Source organism: Haliotis cracherodii, unplaced genomic scaffold, assembly GCF_022045235.1.
Source record: "Haliotis cracherodii isolate W230 unplaced genomic scaffold, xgHalCrac1.p SCAF_7, whole genome shotgun sequence".
In the NCBI taxonomy this organism is placed as follows: domain Eukaryota; kingdom Metazoa; phylum Mollusca; class Gastropoda; order Lepetellida; family Haliotidae; genus Haliotis; species Haliotis cracherodii.
The window spans coordinates 36,602,330-36,622,653 of record NW_027266330.1 but is presented as its reverse complement, the minus strand read 5'-3'; the positions used below and the strand labels follow the sequence as shown (position 1 = coordinate 36,622,653).

General features: G+C 45.0%; 1 protein-coding gene across 1 annotated transcript in view; it reads left to right on the top strand.

The window, feature by feature from the left end:
* LOC139447182 (matrix metalloproteinase-16-like) overlaps window positions 1-20,324 on the top strand; it is an 89,527-nt gene that overhangs the window by 33,065 nt on the left and 36,138 nt on the right. Inside the window, exon 2 of the mRNA XM_071228395.1 lies at window positions 8,584-8,707. Coding sequence (XP_071084496.1) covers window positions 8,584-8,707 — 124 coding nt within the window. The remainder of the gene's footprint in view (window positions 1-8,583; window positions 8,708-20,324) is intronic.

Below are 20,324 nucleotides of genomic sequence, written 5' to 3'. Positions count from 1 at the left end.
GTAAATGTCATCAGGGCACTTAAATACTTAGACACGTACTTGTAAGATCATAGTCGATGGTCGTAGTTGATCATGCTATCAATCACTGGATTGTCTTGTCCAGAGTCGATAATGTCTGTTTTTTTGTGATCCACAACCTCATGACATCAAATCTTCGCAAAATCGTCAAGAAGAAAACGAAAACTGTTTTTTTCAACAACTCATTTCTTAACCGATTTCCGTATTTTTAACTGATCTCAGTATATCTCAACTGACCTCCGTATTTCTTAACTGATATCCGTTGTCCTTCCTATTATAAACAACATTAAATTGTCAAAGGGGTGTGTGTGTGCTGCGCTATGACTGCGGCGTCAAACAACACTCACCCACTCACTTCAATTCTTGATTCGCGTAGAATATGCTCATTGATCTGGCACACCTACCCCGGGTGTGTGTACCGACTATACAGGGAGAGCGTTTAGTCAATTCATCTCACGCACAGATGTACAGTTATTCTACGAAAAACCATCCACCACACCCACATTATGCGACACCTAGAGAACATATGTTGAACAAAAAAGTTTGGGGGCATATGTTTATGAAATTGTGAGCTCAATCTTCACAACAAAAATATCCCCCAAATCAGTCATCCCTGACTTTTTTTGTTCAGTGTTTATATATATTGAATTGTCTGACGTTTATTGTCGAGTGTCCATCATGTGTGGCCTTCACTGACGCCTTTCACGGGTCATGGTGTTTTTGCCTGGGTGTAAAGAAAGTTCACCCCAGCTTATGCTTTGATGAACCATTGGTCATTGTCCTACAGCGAAAACACATTAACTGGACTTCCATGACAGCTGGTGTCATCACTGTTGCAGAGGTTGCATCTAGAATGTGTGGCCTCAGTTTGTTGGGACTGTTTTCTATGAATGTGTGATTCAATTTCTTAATTTCTGTACTGATGGAGGCCACAGACCTATAGTACATTTATGAGTTGTACATTCAGAGTAGTAGAGTCTATAAAATAATATGTTTTCTGTGTCTCATTGCATGATAAATGTACATCGATACTTTTTGTAAAAGTAAGTACTTAGAGTTGTTTAACAGAGATGTGAATTTAAAGAAATTGGGATTGACATGGTAATATTCAGGTATATACTTAGCCCTTAATGTTGCATAGAATGGGCATATAAGAAGGAAGTGGTATTCATCTTCAATGTCATTTAGGGCGCACAGTGACAAATGCGTTCTTCTCTTTATGAAGAATGTGAAGAATGGATTTGAAGATTCCAACTTTTAACTTCCCGTTCGTTTCTTGATAGTCGGTCTAATCCCACAACCATATCATTTTCCCTTCCGCCCAGCCCCTTGTGTTATGCAAAAGCCTTAAATGAAGTAAGCCTAGATTTTCATCAGGTTCAGGTTTTGAATCTCCCATCCCGCTTGGGCTCCTTTTCAATGTTAATGGACCTATTTGTTTCCATCAAAATTATGTATTTTCAGAGACTAAGCGTTATTCTAATTCTTTGAGTGAGTGATATGACGACCATAGTGCCCATTTTGATGCAGTAGTTGATGCTGTAGTTGATGCAGTAGTCGATGCAGTAGTCGATGTAGTAGTCGATGCAGTAGTCGATGCAATAGTCGATGCAGTAGTCGATGCAATAGTCGATGCAGTAGTCGATGCAGTAGTCGATGCAATAGTCGATGCAGTAGTTGATGCAGTAGTTGATGCAGTAGTCGATGCAGTAGTCGATGCAGTAGTTGATGCAGTAGTCGATGCAGTAGTCGATGAAGTAGTTGATGCAGTAGTCGATGCAGTAGTCGATGTAGTAGTCGATGCAGTAGTCGATGCAGTAGTCGATGCAGTAGTTGATGCAGTAGTTGATGCAGTAGTCGATGCAGTAGTCGATGCAGTAGTCGATGCAGTAGTTGGTACAGTAGTTGATGCAGTAGTTGATGCAGTAGTTGATGCAGTAGTCGATGCAGTAGTCGATGCAGTAGTCGATGCAGTAGTCGATGCAGTAGTCGATGCAGTAGTTGATGCAATAGTCGATGCAGTAGTTGATGCAGTAGTCGATGCAGTAGTCGATGCAGTAGTCGATGCAGTAGTCGATGCAGTAGTCGATGCAGTAGTTGATGCAGTAGTCGATGTAGTAGTCGATGCAGTAGTCGATGCAGTAGTTGATGCAGTAGTCGATGCAGTAGTTGATGCAGTAGTCGATGCAGTAGTCGATGCAGTAGTTGATGCAGTAGTCGATGCAGTAGTTGATGCAGTAGTTGATGCAATAGTCGATGCAGTAGTTGATGCAGTAGTCGATGCAGTAGTTGATGCAGTAGTCGATGCAGTAGTTGATGCAGTAGTTGATGCAGTAGTCGATGCAGTAGTTGAAGCAGTAGTTGATGCAGTAGTCGATGCAGTAGTTGATGCAGTAGTTGATGCAGTAGTCGATGCAGTAGTTGAAGCAGTAGTTGATGCAGTAGTTGATGCAGTAGTCGATGCAGTAGTTGATGCAGTAGTTGATGCAGTAGTCGATGCAGTAGTTGAAGCAGTAGTTGATGCAGTAGTTGATGCAGTAGTCGATGCAGTAGTTGATGCAGTAGTTGATGCAGTAGTCGATGCAGTAGTTGAAGCAGTAGTCGATGCAGTAGTCGATGCAGTAGTTGATACAGGCGCATGTCGTTACGGACATCACCGGGGTTTTATAATACAACTGGTTAAAGGTTGAAAATAATTTATATCTCAAGCCGTTTCAAAATCTAGAACCAGTTATAATGTGTGTATGGATCAACTTGTAAAATGCAATAGTTCTGATTCTTCATTTTCAACCATTTTATTAAGTTTAAAAAGATCGAAAAACACCAATACAGACTGTTTCTGGGCATACCAAAAGTCGATCAGATGCTACAATTCTCACAGAAGCCCATTAGGACTGTAAACGGTATCTTTTTATCTTGCAAATTCATGAAACTTCGAGATGCTATTTTTAATATTCAAGCTTCTATCTGGAAACAGTGTTATATCAAAGCCGAAAGTGAAGCCTTTTTTAAAGTTTATCTGAATACACAATATATTTGAATTTTCAACTTAATAACTTGAATTTGCAAGATAACAACTCGAATTTTCAACATAGTTTCTTTTGAATTTCAAGATATGATATTGAATGTTCAACTACATGTACGTGTCTTGAAATTTCAAGACAATCAAAACATTAGATGGCGCATTCCGTGCCTTTCCCATTGATCTAAATAGGAGCACATTTCCCAAGAATAAACACGCGAGACTTGAACGGATACCGGTCATTTTTTTAGGAATCAAATCGGTGTGTTTTAGTTTAGTTTTATTTGTTTTTATTATGATGATCGCACAGCAACCTACTCACTTAGCCTCACGATGTCTAGAAATTACCTTTAAATGTCAATGAGTTAAATCATGTCATGTTGATTCTAGCTGATATGCCAGTTTAAGTATTTGCTTAATCAGTTTGACAATCTTTGACATTCTTTGTGACAATCAGTTTGCCAGCGTGACGTGGGGGTTGTTCCGGAATTGGGAAAGTGGGTATGTTTGTGTAGTGTTTGGGGTGGGGTGGGCGGGTGATTGGTTGGATCAGTGCCACTGACTGTCCGATCGATGACCTTACAATGCCAGTGATCTTTGTTGAACACAACATTACAGCGGCATTGTGATTGCATTGCATTAATGGTCGATAACAAAGAGTTCTTTTGAAATGATTTGAATAGCCATAACAGGACAACATTTAACATGACCGTCAGACTGAATACATCCAATAAGCAGGATGTCATATTTCTGTGCGTGGCCAGATGACAATGGAACTATTTACTGGTACTGGTTGACCTCTCACCTTCGGATGGACTCCGGTTAGTCTCAACACTTGACCAGTGCCCACTTCATGAGGTATTAGGGACTGATTTTATATTCCTCGTCCAGGCTCATTACCGTTCTTTGTGTATGCCTATATAGAAATTCATTATATTATTCATATGTAAATGGGGAGGAAGTCTTGTAGCGGTATGATAGAATGCATAAGAGGTGAGGTGAGGTGAGTGAGTGAGTGAGAGAGTTGTGTTTAACGCCGCTTTTAACAGTATTCCAGTTATATCACGGCGTGTCAGCTTAATGTGGGAGGAAAGCCCGAAGTGATGCAGGTCTAAGACGTTTACCACTTCGATGAAACCCACGAGCACGGGTATGGTGCTGACAAACCTAGAAACATAATCGGGGCGAACTGGGATTCGAACCCACACTCATAGGTTTCTGGCGTGTCCAAGGGACGCAACTCTGCACAGCGAATTGCGGCGCCTTAGAATACTGGGCCACCCGTGCCCCCTGAGGTGAGGTGAGGTGAGGTTAATTGGGGTTTAACGTCGCGACCCAGATTAATGCATTGATATAACGTGTGTGTGTGTGTGTGTCCGCCCCGACCAGTGCTTGTTTTAGCCCCTTAATGCAAAACGCCAGGCGGGGTAGTAACAAGTACCATATTTAAACGTCTTTTGGTATCACGCGACGAGGGATCGAACCCCGGACCCTCCCCTCCCGGGCAGACACTCAACCACTAGACTACGGAGGTGGTTTGTATGCAGTACACACTGATTAAACATGTAGTACACATGCAGTAGAGCGTGACGTCAGTTGTGTGTGACGTCATTATTCATGGCGCCAGTCGCGTGACGTCATTATTCACAGCGTCATTCACATGGCGTTATTAGTAATGTGTAAATAAGGAGTTTCATGTTAAGATAATATTGTGAATCCGAGGCAGCATTAGTGATTTCCACTGAATCCATATTTTGTATACACCCGCGATGCATTTACGACGTATCGTGATAGCATGATAGCATTAATGGAGGCTCCTACGATTGTACTGCCGTTTAAACTGAATTTTTATGGCGTTCGTTTATGTTATACACAGGAAATCACACACGCATCACCACTGAAATGCGCACCTGCGAATGGCACAACTCTTTCTCAGCGAAAATGCCCTGCAGACACTTCTGAGGAGAATCTTTTCTCGCTATTTTCTTTTTGTGGTAAAGTGACACCACAAAGACAGGTTAGCTTCGAGGGAAGAAATCTCACCTTGACTGATTTATTGAGTGATCGGGTCGATGAGCACATTATCGATCTCTAGTTTGTCTGATCCCAGGGTGTGGGGTTGTCGAGATAATGCTGATAATGTCATAAACCGACTATCACTCACTCACTCTAGGGACATAGTGGCTGCACGCTATATTCTCTTCCACACCGCCGATCTCGCGCTGAAGAAATATATCGGCTAATTTCCCTGTACTTGACTGCTAAATACAGCTTTATTGTCCCGCTCTAGTATGTTATAACTAGTTTTATTTTACCTAATTAAACAGAGGCAGCTTCTCAGTGTCACACAGGGCACTCATTGCAAGTCTAGACACGGGCAGACAGACATTGAAGCGTATCTAGCCAACAGTAACAGGTTATATATTCACAGAGTATTTAATAAAGACCTGATACAAATGTTGGAGAAGTGCCACCACGACCAATAACGACACCGTCACATCCATCTGGCCATCACCTACCCCTACCCCATCCTTATCCTCCTCCTCCTCCTCCTCCTCCTCCTCCTCCTCCTCCTCATCATCATCATCATCATCATCGACTATGCTTGTCGTAAGAGGCGACTAACGTAATCGGGTGGTCTGGTTCGCTGACAACCATTACTATCACAACCACCCTCCACTCCTCCTCCTCCTCATCATCATCATCATCATCGACTATGCTTGTCGTAAGAGGCGACTAACGTAATCGGGTGGTCTGGTTCGCTGACAACCATTACTATCACAACCACCCTCCACTCCTCCTCCTCCTCATCATCATCATCATCATCGACTATGCTTGTCGTAAGAGGCGACTAACGTAATCGGGTGGTCTGGTTCGCTAACAACCATTACTATCACAACCACCCTCCACTCCTCCTCCTCCTCATCATCATCATCATCATCGACTATGCTTGTCGTCAGAGGCGACTAACGTAATCGGGTGGTCTGGTTCGCTAACAACCATTACTATCACAACCACCCTCCACTCCTCCTCCTCCTCCTCATCATCATCATCATCGACTATGCTTGTCGTCAGAGGCGACTAACGTAATCGGGTGGTCTGGTTCGCTGACAACCATTACTATCACAACCACCCTCCACTCCTCCTCCTCCTCCTCCTCCTCCTCCTCATCATCATCATCATCACCCTGCTTCTCCTCCTCATCCTCATCCTCTTCCTCATCATCATCATCCTCCTGGCTCTCCTCCTCCTCCTCCTCCTCATCATCATCATCATCATCATCATCATCCTCATCCTGCTTCTCCTCCTCATCCTCATTCTCCTCCTCATCGTCATCATCATCATCCTCCTGGCTCTCCTCCTCCTCCTCATCATCATCATCCTCATCATCTACAAAAACCATCCCTACCACCACCAATCATTATCATCATTCACCAGTCCACAATCAAACTGTGTGCATCATCCCCACCATAACTCCAATCCAGCACACATGCACATTGCTTGACGTTTTATTTCGTTCTACTATGTTGATAGTAAGCTTCCACAAATAGTAAAGGACATGTCCTTGGTCGTTCCCCTCTGTAAATATGTACACTGATATAGGACATGTCCAGGACTGTTCCCAGAACATGCTCTACTCCCCTCGCCTAGTTAAAGAAATAAGGATCCTAAGTTTCAAAAATACACCCAAACTAGCAATTCTTAATTCTGGTATCTCTGATTAGCTCAGTGTCGGTCTTCCTGCCCTACTGGACCAAAACATCCAGCCTCCCCCAATCTGTCAACTTTGATGGACAATACACGTCAATCGCCAATTATAGGTGTGTATTTATCATAAATATTTAGGTACACCAGTGGGTTGTTGCAGGAATCGATCCCCAATTCGTGTGTATACAGTCGGACACTGAGACTGGCAGCTGTCCAGGAACATCTACCTTCCATTAGGAAGAGCAGCTGAGAGTCTCTTCCCCTACAAATAATCTATTGGCTCAGTAATAATTCATCGTGTACAAAATAGCAGTCTTAGAGATCGATCTGCTCTTGTTTGAGCATTAAGTATCAACACACTGCAGCGGAAGATGCGGCACAACACTGAGATAACTGCTCTTATATATGAAGTAAAGACAATCTGACGTCAATGACTTCGATAGATATGGTCTACGTGCGTCTATAAGTCGTGTATTCCACTTCTTTAAAACCGATTGGCGGCAGCGGCAAATGAGTAATGTATATCAAAGACGCGCTTATTTATCATCGATACTATTACTAAGTCATTGCTTGATTCTTTATATTTAAAGTCCATACTGAAAGAGGCGATGTAACAATGTAGCGTTCGATATGTGCGTGAATTGGGTCATGGTATTGTTTGTGTATAAGTATACAGCACATTATGGTGTCATTATGTTCTTGGTATATGAGTTTCTCGTACAGTAAACATATATTGTGCCATGATGTGATTGAGTATATCGTAGAGAATGCATACATTGTTCCATGATGTGATTGAGTATATCGTACAGTAAACATACATTGTTCCATGATGTGATTGAGTACATCACACAGTAAACATACATTGTGCCATGATGTGATTGAGTACATCGTACAGTTAACATACATTGTGCTATGATGTGATTGAGTATATCGTACAGTAAACAAACATAGTGCCATGTTGTGATTGAGTACATCGTACAGTTAACATACATTGTGCTATGATGTCATTGAGTACATCGTACAGTTAACATACATTGTGCTATGATGTGATTGAGTACATCGTACAGTTAACATACATTGTGCTATGATGTCATTGAGTACATCGTACAGTTAACATACATTGTGCTATGATGTGATTGAGTACATCGTACAGTTAACATACATTGTGCTATGATGTCATTGAGTACATCGTACAGTTAACATACATTGTGCCCTCATGTGATTGAGTGCATCACACTGTAAACATACATTGTGTCATGATGTGATTGAGTACATCGTACAGTTAACAAACATTGTGCTATGATGTGATTGAGTACATCGTACAGTTAACATACATTGTGCCCTCATGTGATTGAGTACATCACACAGTAAACATACATTGTGCCATGATGTGATTGAGTATATCGTACAGTAAACGTACATTGTATCATGATCATTATGTGATTGAGTTTTTCGTACAGTAAGCATACATCGTGCCATGATGTGATTGGGTATATCGTACAGTGTACGTTTATTTGTCATGGTTTGTCTGAGCATATCGTTCAGTGTACATACATTTAATCATGATTTGATTAAGTATATCGTTTGTCGTACCCAGCATCATAACTCCTACCCCTCATCACACATTCGATGGTGAGATCCGCGCGATAACCGATGACGCGCTGGTAGATGTATCAATACATCAAGCAGCTATGTAACGCATGCACGCACGCACGCATGCACCCACCCTCACACGCACACGCACACGCACACACACACGCACACGCACACACTCACACACATATTCAGTAACCTTTTTCCGCTGGTTAGTAATAAATATTCATTTTCCTTTCCAGAGTTACCTCATAAAATATGGATACCTCGTGCCCCAAGATCCCAAGACGGGAGCTTTACGAACAGAGGCCTCGTTCAAGGACGCCATTCGTCAGTTCCAGAGGATGGCCGGCCTAAATGTTACAGGTAGGTCTCAAATTACTTGTTTCGTTATTGTTCCTTAGCAGTGGGACATATCTGTGTTCTCGTTTCTGCTAAATGGGGGCGGTGAGGTAGCCCAGTGGTCAAAGCGCCATCTCGTCACGCCAAAGACCGGGTTCCATTCGCCACATGGGTACAATGTGTGAATCCCGTTTTCCGGTGTTCCCCGCCGTGATATTGCTTGAACATTGCTAAAAGCGGCGTAAAACCATACTCACTCTTGTGTCCAAGACACAGGACAGTGCAAGTGCACCTACCTGTATGTTTGTGATGAGAAACACATTTCATGTGTGCATCATCTGCTGAACTTTATCGATTGTAATATAACTATCGTTATCTCCGTACAAAAACCATCCACACACGACTCTGAGTGCGTGGGTGCGCCAGGATGTGGGTGGGGCCCTTGTTTATGTATTCCAGGCAGGGGACGGGGATATCGAGCCCACACTTTGTTGACGAGTGGACTTGTTGTCTACACTGCTCCCCTCCGTCCTCCGGACCTGGCATCAGCATCAGTATTGATATAGTTGCAGTGGAAATGTTCGATATGACGACCTCTGTCTTCAGGAGGAGACGTGAACAGTTGTCAAAGCATGGATATTGTCTCTGGTTGCAACAGGTTCCCTCTTGACGATAACACCGACCAGTACTATTCAGTGTACAAGACTGGGATGCTTCGGTCGCCACATATATTTCTGTTCTTAGAATTCGTGGTCACAGAAATAATGATAGAAAAGAAGTTTATATGGGATGCGCTCTGGTTAATATGGCAGGAACTGGTGGATTATCTCTGATGTTTTACTAACGTCTCATAATGGGTTGTGGTTATTGCATATTTCAGTCCTGAACGTTATCTGCTGTTGTACACAAGTGTCCCTAACGTTATCTGCTGTTGTACACAAGTGTCCTTAACGTTATCTGCTGTTGTACACAAGTGTCCTTAACGTTATCTGCTATTGTATATGGGTGTCCTGAACGTTATCTGCTATTGTATATGGGTGTCCTGAACGTTATCTGCTATTGTATATGGGTGTCCTTAACGTTATCTGATATTGTATGTGGGTGTCCTTAACGTTATCTGCTATTGTGTATGGGTTTCCTTAACATTATCCGCTATTGTATATGGGTGTCCCTAACGTTATCCGCTATTGTATATAGGTGTCCTTAACATGATATCCGTGACGTTATCTGTCCTTGGATTGACATATTGTACCTGCTATTCAGGGTCCTAGCGACACTGCATTACATTCAGTGCACGTGCCGTGACCTTTGCTGTCGTGACGTGACGAAGGCTTACTGCGAGTGCCGTGACATTTGCTGCCTGCAACGTGAAGAAGGCTTACTGCGAGTGCCGTGACATTTGCTGCCTGTAACGTGACGAAGGCTTACTGCAAGAGCCTTGGCCTTTGCTGCCTGTAACGTGACGAAGGCTTACTGCGGGTGCCGTGACCTTTGCTGCCTGCAACGTGACGAAGGCTTACTGCGGGTGCAGTGACCTTTGCTGCCTGCAACGTGACGAAGGCTTACTGCGAGAGCCGTGACTTTTGCTGCCTGCAACGTGACGAAGGCTTACTGCGAGAGCCGTGACATTCGCTGCCTGTAACGTGACGAAGGCTTACTGCGGGTGCCGTGACCTTTGCTGCCTGCAACGTGACGAAGGCTTACTGCGAGAGCCGTGACCTTTGCTGCCCGTAACGTGACGAAGGCTGCGCCGTGCGTGTCGTGGCCCGTGCTGCCTGCAACGTGACGAAGGCTTACTGCGAGAACCGTGACCTTTGCTGCTCGTAACGTGACGAAGGCTGCGCCGTGCGTGTCGTGGCCCGTGCTGCCTGCAACGTGACGAAGGCTTACTGCGAGAGCCGTGACCTTTGCTGCCCGTAACGTGACGAAGGCTGCGCCGTGCGTGTCGTGGCCTTTGCTGCCTGCAACGTGACGAAGGCTGCGCCGTGCGTGTCGTGGCCCGTGCTGCCCGTAACGTGACGAAGGCTGCGCCGTGCGTGTCGTGGCCCGTGCTGCCCGTAACGTGGCGAAGGCTGCGCCGTGCGTGTCGTAACCTTTGCTGCCTGCAACGTGACGAAGGCTTACTGCTAGAGCCGTGACCTTTGCTGCCTGCAACGTGACGAAGGCTTACTGCGGGTGCCGTGACCTTTACTGCCTGCAACGTGACGAAGGCTTACTGCGAGAGCCGTGACCTTTGCTGCCCGTAACGTGACGAAGGCTGCGCCGTGCGTGTCGTGGCCTTTGCTGCCTGCAACGTGACGAAGGCTTACTGCGAGAGCCGTGACCTTTGCTGCCCGTAACGTGACGAAGGCTGCGCCGTGCGTGTCGTGGCCCGTGCTGCCTGCAACGTGACGAAGGCTTACTGCGAGAGCCGTGACCTTTGCTGCCCGTAACGTGACGAAGGCTGCGCCGTGCGTGTCGTAACCTTTGCTGCCTGCAACGTGACGAAGGCTGCGCCGTGCGTGTCGTGGCCCGTGCTGCCCGTAACGTGACGAAGGCTGCGCCGTGCGTGTCGTGGCCCGTGCTGCCCGTAACGTGGCGAAGGCTGCGCCGTGCATGTCGTGACCTTTGCTGCCTGCAACGTGACGAAGGCTTACTGCGAGAGCCGTGACTTTTGCTGCCTGCAACGTGACGAAGGCTTACTGCGAGAGCCGTGACATTTGCTGCCTGTAACGTGACGAAGGCTTACTGCGGGTGCCGTGACCTTTGCTGCCTGCAACGTGACGAAGGCTTACTGCGAGAGCCGTGACCTTTGCTGCCCGTAACGTGACGAAGGCTGCGCCGTGCGTGTCGTGGCCCGTGCTGCCACCTGATTGCGTGACACTCTGAGGAGGCTTCACACCTCCCTTCTGATCTGGCGTCCAGGGAAGAGAGGTGATAACACACATCCACACCACTGGAACGTCTTCAGCAGAGCCTGTAACACTGATTCGGATATTCTCAGTTTGTCCAGTAACACGCATATGAACCACTCGGCAATCGCACCCAGACATACACTTTCTTTCTCCAAACCAAACAATTATTTAACTAAACCACATCATACTGTTGCAGGATATTTATTTGCATTTTCAGGAACTACTTTCAAATGGTCGGTCCCTATCAGATAAGTCAGTCATGTCTAATCGTGACAATGACCTCACACCTTCAAGGGGCTATTAACCACAACCCCCCCCCCCCCCCTTCCATCCCCCATTTGTTTGTGAGGAGGAGCGGTCGGGTAGCCTAGCGGTTAAAGTGTACGCTCGTCAGGCCGAAGACCCGGGTTCGATTCCCGACATGGGTACAATGTGTGAAGTCCCTTTCTGGTGTCCCCCCGCCGTGATATTGTGGAATATTGCGAAAAGAGGCGTAAAAGCATACTTACTCACTCACTCTGTGTGACGACGAATACTGGACATTAAACATGGATAGTCGGCAATTTACGATACAGTCCTCAGACCTCCATCTCCCCTACAACTACCACCAACACCACCACACACGCATACACATCAAACCCCCATTATAAATTACCAGCCCCTAATGGTCGCGTGTCTATATTGTGCCTATGTTTACATACATCATGGCGTAGCAAGTACCAGTTATTGATACCCTCACAATGACGACGGTCTGCACAAGATTCTCTGACTCAATTCAGAAAGCATTTGCCAAAACGCTTTACAAACGCCGATAAAGCGCCAACACTAGCCTTGCTCCAAGGCTACATTGAATTATAAGGCCATGGATATATCGTTGTTTTATCCTTATAATCGACATGTCCAGATAAGCATTCAGTCTTTTTTTAGGACAACGCGTTCGTATTATGTATATGATCTAGGAATTATGATTTAAACTAATATTCATTGCCTCGGAGGCTTGTGGAAGTCTACTCCGACACCATCGTACTGGGACAGTTAAGTCGACCTCAGAGAGAGGATGTACGATCATTGACAGATAGCATCCGACCGAGAACACATACGTTCCCTTTAATACAGTCCTTGTAATAAAAGATGAATCGCGGCATAGGCAGATCTGTGAAGAGCGTGTTCAGCGCTGACCGACATTGAAGTGCCGTTCTTCGTGATCTGTGCGTTTAACGATGCCGAAGCCAAGGGGCGCGTATTATCATCTGGGATGAGGTTTTAAGTGTTATTGGCTCAACTAGTCGAAGGCAAGATTCCGGAGGATAACTTCAACAGAAATAATCAGTTTTCACTACATTTCGTATGTTTGATAATCGGTCATTTTATTTGGCCATGGGTAATATGACAAGCCTGAATGCTTTTTATACTGGCTTACGGACTGGTATTGAACACATTCAGTATACAGTGATACAGACTTCATCACACGAGTACCACGGGGCGATACAGATTTTATCACACGAGTACCACGGGGCGATACTGATTTCATCACACGAGTACCACCGAGTGATACTGACTTCATCACTGGAGTACCACTGAGTGATACTGACTTTATCACACGAGTACCACTGAGTGATACTGACTTTATCACACGAGTACCACTGAGTGATACTGACTTTATTACACGAGTACCGCCGAGTGATACTGACTTCATTACACAAGTACCACGGTGTGATACAGACTTTATCACACGAATACCACGGAGTGATATTTGCTTCATCACACGAGTACCATAGGGTGATACAGACTTCATCACACGAGTACCACAGAGTGATACTGACTTCATCACACGAATACCACGGAGTGATACTGACTTCATCACTGGAGTACCACTGAGTGATACTGACTTTATCACACGAGTACCACTGAGTGATACTGACTTCATCACACGAGTACCGCCGAGTGATACTGACTTCATCACACGAGTACCGCCGAGTGATACTGACTTCATTACACAAGTACCACGGTGTGATACAGACTTTATCACACGAATACCACGGAGTGATATTTACTTCATCACACGAGTACCATAGGGTGATACAGACTTCATCACACGAGTACCGCCGAGTGATACTGACTTCATCACACGAGTACCACCGAGTGATACTGACTTCATCACTGGAGTACCACTGAGAGATACTGACTTTATCACACGAGTACCACTGAGTGATACTGACTTCATCACACGAGTACCGCCGAGTGATACTGACTTCATCACACGAGTACCACTGAGTGATACTGACTTCATTACACAAGTACCACGGTGTGATACAGACTTTATCACACGAATACCACGGAGTGATATTTACTTCATCACACGAGTACCATAGGGTGATACAGACTTCATCACATGAGTACCGCCGAGTGATACTGACTTCATCGCACGAGTACCACGGTGTGATACAGACTTTATCACACGAGTACCACGGTGTGATACAGACTTCCTCACACGAATACCACGGAGTGATATTTACTACATCACACGAGTACCATAGGGTGATACAGACTTCATCACACGAGTACCACGGAGTGATATTTACTTCATCACACGAGTACCATAGGGTGATACAGACTTCATCACACGAGTACCACGGCACGATACTGACTTCATCACACGAGTACCGCGGAGTAATACTGACTTCATCACACGAGTACCACGGTGTAATACTGACTTCATCACACGAGTACCGCGGAGTAATACTGACTTCATCACACGAGTACCGCGGAGGGATATTTACTTCAGGATATATGGTAACGTGCAGTGACAGTGTTTCTACAGCAAGTCAGTTATTCCTATCTGAGATATACAGCTGACTGGGATATTCCACAGTATCACAGCTCTCTCACTCATCCACACAAAACCGATATACTTTAAATTCCACGATGTCGCTAAATACACACACACACACACACACACACACACACACACACACACACACACACACACACAAATAAATAAATAGGTGTGGTATAAACCGGTGAGTGAGTGAGTGAGTGAGTGAGTGAGTAGGTGTTTGACGTCAACTTTTCAGCTTTGTAATGACGACCTCGCAAACCAGTGGTTGATAGTACAAGACGAAATGTACGACCAGTAAAGAGAAACACCCAGATGATCACCACCCTAAGTTAATACTTTTCGGCTCTCTTTTAGTCGAACCATACAATGTATTTACAGAACAAGCACCGAGCATCGAGGGGTTACTGATTATCTGTCCCGAGTGAAGGAATTGTGTTAATCCCAACCCTACAGAAAACTGAGGGCACCCTGTTGTTCAGATGACGTAATGTAATCAATTTGTGACTCATAAACAATAGATCAGCACGGTGACGCTATGTGGCTTCAAATGACCAATAAGCATTGAGAACCGCTAATATATCGGAAAGTTATTAGACACGATCATTCTGTGCTTCGGGGTTACATTAATTATTATTCCTGGAATATTGCTAAAAGCCGTGCATAGCCATACGAACTGGCTCTCATTGTCAACTGAGCACTCACTCACTCACTCACTCACTCACACCCCCACCCCCCCCCCCCCCCAGCCCCCCCCCCCACCCCCCCCACCCACCCCACACACACACACACTCATTCATTCACCTACCCACTCACTCACTCACTCGATCACTACCTCTTGCTCAGCAACTGTAATAGATCACATCCTCACACTTATATAAACCACCTGGTCCATCAAATATGAAGGGCATGTTCTCAACATACATTCAAAGTAATATATCATCAAAGTGGCGTCTCTTTTTATCTTTCATACAGCGCTGGCGCGGACTCGTTAATTTGTAATTTCTCTGTTTTATGTGAGGCACGTTGTGCGCTACAGCTGCTGCACCATCGTTAAATGACCTTTCCCCATTGCCCCCGAGAATTGATTTTCATCCCGACTACCTGCACATCCCCAATCTCGTCACTCATGTCCGTTCTACACACGATACATTTGCTTTATGAGGCCCGCGTCCATACAAGTAGTTCATGGTTCTACCTATTACACACAGGGCGGGACAGCGGCAACGTCTGGCGTTCTTGTTAACGTCGCCTGCTTGATGAAACAGGGGCTGCTTGATGTGCAGGCATGACCCAGTTCTATTCCTGGATCACTGATTGTTGGACGAACGTATCACAACTGTCTGGGCTTTATTAGCTCAACTTGTCGTAGACGAGTAGGGTTTACCTATAGCTTGTCGTTTGTTCTGACGTTTTGGCTTCCTGACGAAAGCAACCTACGAGGTACTAGGATCGGATTCTTTCCCGACTGAAATTTGTCACGAACCATTATTTATAAATATCTATGAATGTGCAAAACTTTTGCTTTCACGATGAGCTGAATCAATCAATTACTGGAATGACGTCACATAAGATCGCTTATGATGTCATAAACAATGAATGACGTCATCGTGACGTTGCATGAGCACAAAACGAAAACTGTGGAAGATGCGTGACCTCGCCAGTAGGAAGCAAACATCCTCAGTGTGGAATACTGAAAATAATTTCACCGATAGCCGAGCCCCTATGGGAAATTAATATTGATTTTGATTCCATCTGTACTCCCTCATAAAATATAGTTCACTTTTAATAGGCACCTCCAAATGATCCGTACTAAAAACATGTCAAAGTGACATGACTAATATTAGAATTTGACTGGAACTGTTTTCCAGATACAGAACACATATATACAGCTTATATACATGTACTGAAGCTCACCAAAGCTCTGGTGACGGAGTTTGTATACTATACTTCAGTGAGTTAGTGTGCCAAGTTATATGCATATAAGTCCTAGCACACTGTATTAGAGTTAAAAGATTCAACAGTTTAAACACACATTTAGGGAATATGTCGGCCATCTTGAAATTGGCGGCCATCTTGAATTTTTGTAATTTGTCAACAGTCGAAAACGTTCAGTAGTTGTAAATATCTTTCTAGAAACTTTATACGTCTATTTAGCAAAACAACACATGCTTTTTCATTGAAACATTGAACCTGATCTGAAACATGGAAGATATGTTGATAATTGGTGGCCATATTGGATTGTGTTAATTAGACATATTTCCCAAACTGGGATTGCTTGGGACTTTTAGTATGTTTTATGCAATTTTTTCAAAGTTGAGTGCAAAAATGGCATAGATTGCCTGGACTAAATGGACCTGAGTGTGCTAAGATTATGCTGTGATGTCAAACAGAAAGACGTTTGACGTCAACGTACTCGCCAAGTGTTTAAACTGTCAAAAGAATATTGTTTTTTTCTCTCGTTAGTTCGTAATGAAAACATTATTTCAAAGCATTTCGGCATGCCTATCTACTTTCAATTAATCTTACATTAGCTCTAAAAACTGCAATTATTACATAAACGGTCTTAAATCTGAAAAAATGGGACTTTGCAGAAAACGAATCCACATGTTTGTATATTTTTGTGGTCCTGAGATACCGTAGTTTTGAAATATAAAATGAAGTATGATGTTTCACCCATAAGGTTCCTTATCTCATGGTTGGTTTCTAGGTTTCGAAGGGGTTCCTAGGTAGTCGAAGGGGTTTCTAGGTAGTGGAAGTGGTTTCTCTCGGTAGTCGAAGGTTTTTTTTCTATATTTGAAGGGGTTTCCAGGTAGTCGAAAGGGTTTCCCGGTAGTCGAAGGGGTTTCTAGGTAGTCGAAGGGGTTTCTTGATAGTCGAAGGGGTTTCTAGGTAGTCGAAGGGGTTTCTCGATAGTCGAAGGGGTTTCTCGATAGTCGAAGGGGTTTCCCGATAGTCGAAGGGGTTTCTAGGTACTGGAAGGGGTTTCTCGATAGTCGAAGGGGTTTCACGGTAGTCGAGGGGATTTCTAGGTAGTCGAAGGGGTTTCTTGATAGTCGAAGGGTTTCCTAGATAGTTGAGGGGGTTTCTCGATAGTCGAAGGGGTTTCTAGGTAGACAAAGGGGTTTATCGATTGTCGAAGGGTTTCTCGGTAGTGGAAGGGGTTTCTCGGTAGTCGAAGGGGTTTCTTGATAGTCGAAGGGGTTTCTAGGTAGTCGAAGGGGTTTCTCGATAGTCGAAGGGGTTTCTCGATAGTCGAAGGGGTTTCCCGATAGTCGAAGGGGTTTCTAGGTACTGGAAGGGGTTTCTCGATAGTCGAAGGGGTTTCACGGTAGTCGAGGGGATTTCTAGGTAGTCGAAGGGGTTTCTTGATAGTCGAAGGGTTTCCTAGATAGTTGAGGGGGTTTCTCGATAGTCGAAGGGGTTTCTAGGTAGACAAAGGGGTTTATCGATTGTCGAAGGGTTTCTCGGTAGTGGAAGGGGTTTCTCGATAGTCGAAGGGGTTTCTAGATAGTGGAAGGGGTTACTCGATTCTCGAAGGGGTTTCTCAGTAGTCGAAGGGATTTCTACGTATTCAAAGGGGTTTCTCGATAGTCGAAGGGGTTTCTCGGTAGTCGAAGGGGTTTCTAGGTAGTTGAAATGGTTTCAATGTAGTCGAAGTGGTTTTTTGATAGTCGAAGGTGTTTCTAGGTAGTGGAAAGGGTTTCTAGGTAGTGGAAGGGGTTTCTAGGTAGCGGAAGGTGTATATCGGTAGTGGAAGATGTTTCTAGGTAGCTGAAGGGGTTTTTCAGTAGTCGAATGGGTTTCTAGGTAGTCGAAGGCGTTTCTAGGTAGTTGAGAGGGTTTCTAGGCAGTCAAAGGGGTTTCTCGGTTGTCAAACGGGTTTCCGGGTAGTCAAACGGATTTCGAGGTAGTCGAAGGGATTTCTATGTTGTCGGACGGGTTTATATGTAGTAGGACGGGTTTCCAGGTAGTTGAAGGGTCTCTGTGGTATATTCAGGTATTTTGAGAGGTTGCCTGGTATTCGAAGTGACTGTCTGGTATACGAAGCGACTGCCTGGTATATGATTGGGTAACCGAAGCGATTGCCTAATGGTCTTCAGGGATTCCCTGGTATGAGAAGAGTTGCCTCGTAGACGATGCCACGGAGCCTCGTGTGATTGTTTGTTTGCTTGTGTTTTTTAACACATCTACACATGCGCCGTCACGTCGATCATACATTCCCGATATCTCCAGCGTAAACGCCTCTTAACGAAGGTCACGGCCCGAGCAATGTCTTTCTCAAAGTATGTTGTTATTTCCCAAGTGGTTTATATGTATCTGTCACTGGGTTTACCTCTACTTTTGTGTACCCACGCGGGGCCAATTACCCGGGCCATATTGTCTCATGGCCCCACCGGATTCAATCAGCGGGACAGTCGACAGTTTGTGGCAAGGACAACGTGGCAAGGGAAACGTTGCCTCCACATAGGATACCACAGGCTCTCTAATGCATATGGGCAAACGTTGGAGCTTCCGGGTGTGTTTACAAACGTATCGAAAATGCATTAACCTTTCCTTGGCCAAACCCCTGTGTGTCTGTGAAGCTCAAGGAGACTGAGATTGCTTATTTGGTTTGAATTCCGAAGTTTATGTAACTCGTTCTTGGGGAAACAGACCGAAGTTTGTTTAATGTGAAGTCGAAGTTTTGGAATTGTTTTATTAGTGAAGCTGATATACCTTGAGTTGTGAGGTTAAGTAGGTGTGGTCACCTGATGGGGGCAGTGGGGGAGCAGTGAGGGTGGGGGGATGGGATTGAAGGGTGTGATGATGAGTAGGGACTGGACGGGTGTGAGGGGCGGGGTAGCAGGTGGGTGGCTTAGAGCGATGGGGTAAGGGGTAAGTTGGGTACGGCGTGGGGTAATTGGAATAGATGGGTGAGGGTGGAGTGCATAGTATTGTTAGTAGTGATGGTCGTGTCAATCATACTGACATACAATTTTGTCGTTTGTCCCGTCGACCACCTTGTTAATACACTCAATACATATGGGGGGCACGGGTGGCCCAGTCGTCTAAGGCGCCGCGATTCGCTGTGCAGAGTTGCGTCCCTTGGGCACGCCAGAAACCTATGGTTGTGGGTTCGAATCCAGGTTCGCCCCAATTATGTTTCTAGGTTTGTCAGCACCATACCCGTGCTCGTGGGTTTCACCTAAGTGGTAAACGTCTGAGACCTGCATTACTTCGGGCTTTCCTCCCACATTAACTGCGGCAGGGTATCTCAGTGGACAAGCAAAAAGACTCACCCACGCATAACTAGTTTAAGACTTCAAGTGTTTCTGTTATCCTGAAGGCATATCCTTTCGTCCACGTTTAACTGAAATTTGACGCATGTTTCTTGAAGTTTCCACTCAATAAATACCACACAGAACATTGACCCTCAACAAACCACTTACCCGCAGACGACATCCTTAGTGTATCACAGCGTGGAGAGACGATACTGATGTTACCATGGGTCCTGCAACACCCTACCACGCAAACCCAAGATATTGCCAGACCACAGGTTCACGAGACTACGGTGCTTGTTGGGCAGACGTCTCGCGTAACTTACCACTTCCGGTTCCGGTATGTGATTCATTTACAGACCCTCATGGTTGACACAGTTCAATTATCTAGGTTACTAAACACTTGGATCTGTGATTATAGATCTTGACCCTAGGCCAGATTTGTTTCAGATAGCGACAGACAGACAGTAGAGCTCTGGTAGACACGTTAGACACTCACATATGTGTATGGCGATTAAAGCCGCCGATCTCAGCCTGATAACCTCCTTCGTCTAGTGTAATGAGCGTGTAGGGATACGCGTTAGGCCGTAAAGCAGTCGTATTACTGGGTAATCATTTACGCGCGTGGCTATACACGTATACCTGTCTGA